We start from the raw sequence: 3336 nt of genomic DNA on the forward strand, positions 1-3336 counted from the left end.
GGAGCACCTGGTTCCCCTGGGGTTATGGGGACAAGCAGCTGGCTTTCCGTGGGACCTTGTGAGGTGGGTGCCTGTGCCTCTACACATGGGTGCCTGTGCCCTGTGTAGAGGTGACAGTCACAAAGCCTATGTTCCAGTCTCGCTTCTCTTAAAGCTTTGGTGTGTATTTCCAGGAAACCCCTTCCACCACCAAGCTTCGGGTTCCATCTGGAAAATTAAGAGGTTGGCCTTGCGATCCTTCCACCTTCCGGTCTGTTCGAACTTGGTCCCAGCCAGTCCCAGGGCTGAGTCTGAGACAGCCCAAACCCCTTGAAAAGTGCCAAATATACCCAAGCAGCTCTCTTAGACCGCGGCACCGCCTGCGGTCCAAAGGGCGGAGCTCCGGGAGGGGCGGGGCCGAAACCTGGAGGAGAGGCATGGCCCGCCCAGGAGTGTCCCATCCAGCCAATGAGCGCCTGGGGGCGGGAAAGCCCCGCCTCTGCTATAAGAAGGTGCTGAAGCCGGGGGCGCGGCGCGGAGGTCGGAGAACCGAGCCGTGGTGTGCGGTCTCTTAGCTGCCGGGAGCTGCAACCCCGGGGCGCGCGGGAGCTCTGAGTTCGGGGCGCCCTGGGCTGAGCAGTACCACGAGTCGGGCTCCGTTTTCCTTTGCCTGACTGAGCTGTGGGGAGGGCACGGGACGCGGATCCCTCGCCACGGGAAGGAGCTGGCCCGGACCCGGGGACGCCCGCGCTGACCATCCGGCCGCCGCCCCCGCAGGCATCCGGCCCGTCGTCATGGCCGACCACCTGATGCTCGCCGAGGGCTACCGCCTGGTGCAGAGGCCGCAGCCCGCCGCGCCCTCCCACGGCCCCCACGCGCTCCGGACGCTGCAGCCGTACGCGGGCCCGGGCCTGGACAGCGGCTTGCGGCCGCGAGGGACTCCGCTGGGGCCGCAGCCTCCGCCGCCGCCGCCCCCACCCGGGGCCCTGGCGTACGGGGCCTTCGGGCCGCCGCCCGCTTTCCAGCCCTTTCCGGCCGTGCCACCGCCGGCCGGCGGCGGCGCGCACTTTCAGCCGGTGGCGACGCTGTACCCGGGCCGCGCGGCTGCGCCCCCCGGCGTCCCGGGAGGGCCCCCGTGCCTGCAGCCGGCGCCCGGCGCCCCTGCCCCACCACCGCCCGCGCACGCCCTGGGCTGCATGGACGCCGAACTCATCGACGAGGAGGCGCTGACGTCGCTGGAGCTCGAGCTCGGGCTGCACCGCGTGCGCGAGCTGCCCGAGCTCTTCCTGGGCCAGAGCGAGTTCGACTGCTTCTCGGACTTGGGGTCGGCGCCACCCGCCGGCTCGGTGAGCTGCTGAGTGCGGCCGGGCGCCTGCCTGGCGTGCCCGAGAGGAGAAGGGGGTCTGACAGCCCGCCGGAGTCCGCCCCAAGCGCCCGGGCCCCGCGCTCACCCTCCGTGAGGGTGAAGGCAGCGGGTTGGCGCTCCGAGCCCGACGCCGGCCTGGGACGCCTGGCCTTAGTCCAGGCTCGGCCTCCTACAGGATGACAGTTCAGCTCCACCTCTCTGACTCGGAGCCTCAGCGGTAAAGTGAAGGGTACTGGACCCCCTTTCGGACTCCCGGTTCTTGGACTCTCTGTCCTCTCGGATTCTCCCCTACCCCGCCCCCCAATCTGAGCCATTGCAGGCTGTTGCCTGATCCCCCTTCTCTCCTTGTGCAACCCGCTGCGGTCACTGGGCCCCTGGAGCCGCCCATCCACGAGGCCTCCACCCCGCCGCCTGGACCCCCAGGTCGCTGGGCCCCCCGCCTTGGGGAGGGGAAGCTTGTACAGCCCTAATCCCTGTACAGTGGAGCAAGGCCCCATCTGGCCTCCAAAAACCAAAATAAAACTGGGTCACTTTACAGTCTTGCGTTCTCATTTCTTTACCACTCCAACAACCCTGAGCTGTCTTTGGCTTCCCGAATCCCCAGGCCGTTGGGGGACCCAGGGTGGGCTGGAAGCCACAGCGCCTGGCAGTGCCCAGGAGAGGAAACTGACAGTTTCTTTCAAAAGATATCATGAGTTGTGCAACTGTTACATCATAATCTGGAAGGCAGAGGCTGCCTGGCGGTGGAGTGAAACCCAATGGCACCTAGTCAACCTAGTCAACCTAGGTTGACTTCTCAGCTCCTGGGAGGGGTGGGAGAGCTTGGCGGTGCTGCCCTCACCAGTTTGCTCCGGGCAGCTGGGTGTACCTGAGGATTCAGACACTTCTGGCTTCGAATCGTGGCTCTCCTTCTTGGCCAAGACACCGTCCATTCAGGCTTCTGAGGCTATTTCCTCAAGAGCTGTGGTCCCTGTCTCAGGTATTACGAGGACCAAATGCCATGTGAGGCTTTTAGCAACCTAGGGCCAGACACCTAGGCAGCCTCAGTGAATCGTAACGATGCTTAGCCACAGACTGGCGCTGGCTTTATTCTAGGCCTTGTGCCGACCTGGTCAGCGCCCTGCTGGAGTAACACTCCAGGTGGAAGGGGAGGACCTGGAAGTCAGCTCACTTTGGTACAAGAAAGAGTACCAAGGACTAGAAAACTGGATGGCCAGGTACACAAACCGAGAGGAAGGAGTGGTTTCAGCTGCTTGGAGGTGTGTCCATTCAGGCTTCCCGGAGGCAGCGACATTTGATGTGAACAGAGCCTTGAAGGATGAGTCCACGTTTAGGATTTGGAGAAGATGGCATATAAGTGAAGAACCCATTCAAAGGCAGGAAACATATGACAACACAGTGTGCATAAGGCCTCTCTAGAAAGGTCTAATGGCTTTGCAGCAACTTTGTGAAGTAGGCACAGTCCCCATTCTGCAGAGGAGAGGCCTGGCAGGATTTGTCCTCGTCCCGTTCACCAGTGTGAGCTCCCAGCCCACCCTCCGCTGTTGACTCTCTGGAAAGATCTGTAGGTGTTTCAGGGATCATTTCGGGGGGATGGGAGTCCAGGAGAGAAGTTCTGAAGGCGGAGAGGAGACCAGGTCAGAGATGCTGAGGACCAGCTGGGACAGGGCAGCGGGCGTGGAGAGGAGAATGAATTCCAGAGATTCTGGAGAGGAACACTGGCTAGGCTTCACTCTAATGCTAAGCTTGTTCGTTAACAGGACTCTTCTGTCCAGCCTGTGAGATCATTCAGGGTACACTGTCGGTGTTGGCTCTGGAGCTCCCAGGATAGGCATGGAGTGGATGACAGGAGGTGTTTGGCAAATGAATAAAGGTTTCCCTTAAGAAAATGAGGCTTTCTGGGACAGGATGGGGAGGAAGGACAGATAGGCTTCTGGAAAGGAACTGTCCTGAGCTCTAGGCTCAGGATGGCAAATGTTTGCCCCAGCTTT

General features: G+C 62.1%; 1 protein-coding gene across 1 annotated transcript; it reads left to right on the plus strand.

The window, feature by feature from the left end:
- Nucleotides 1-495: 495 nt before the first annotated feature.
- Nucleotides 496-1882, plus strand: CITED4 (Cbp/p300 interacting transactivator with Glu/Asp rich carboxy-terminal domain 4). The gene has a single exon (XM_045988183.1). The coding sequence runs from the start codon at nucleotides 774-776 to the stop codon at nucleotides 1335-1337; it is 564 nt and encodes a 187-aa protein (XP_045844139.1). The 5' UTR covers nucleotides 496-773; the 3' UTR covers nucleotides 1338-1882.
- Nucleotides 1883-3336: the final 1454 nt, after the last annotated feature.

Source organism: Meles meles, chromosome 1 (assembly GCF_922984935.1).
Source record: "Meles meles chromosome 1, mMelMel3.1 paternal haplotype, whole genome shotgun sequence".
NCBI classification, from domain to species: domain Eukaryota; kingdom Metazoa; phylum Chordata; class Mammalia; order Carnivora; family Mustelidae; genus Meles; species Meles meles.

Bases quoted from the DNA above. Each gene is read 5' to 3' on its own strand.
- CITED4 (XM_045988183.1), top strand. From the start codon at position 774: ATGGCCGACCACCTGATGCTCGCCGAGGGCTACCGCCTGGTGCAGAGG.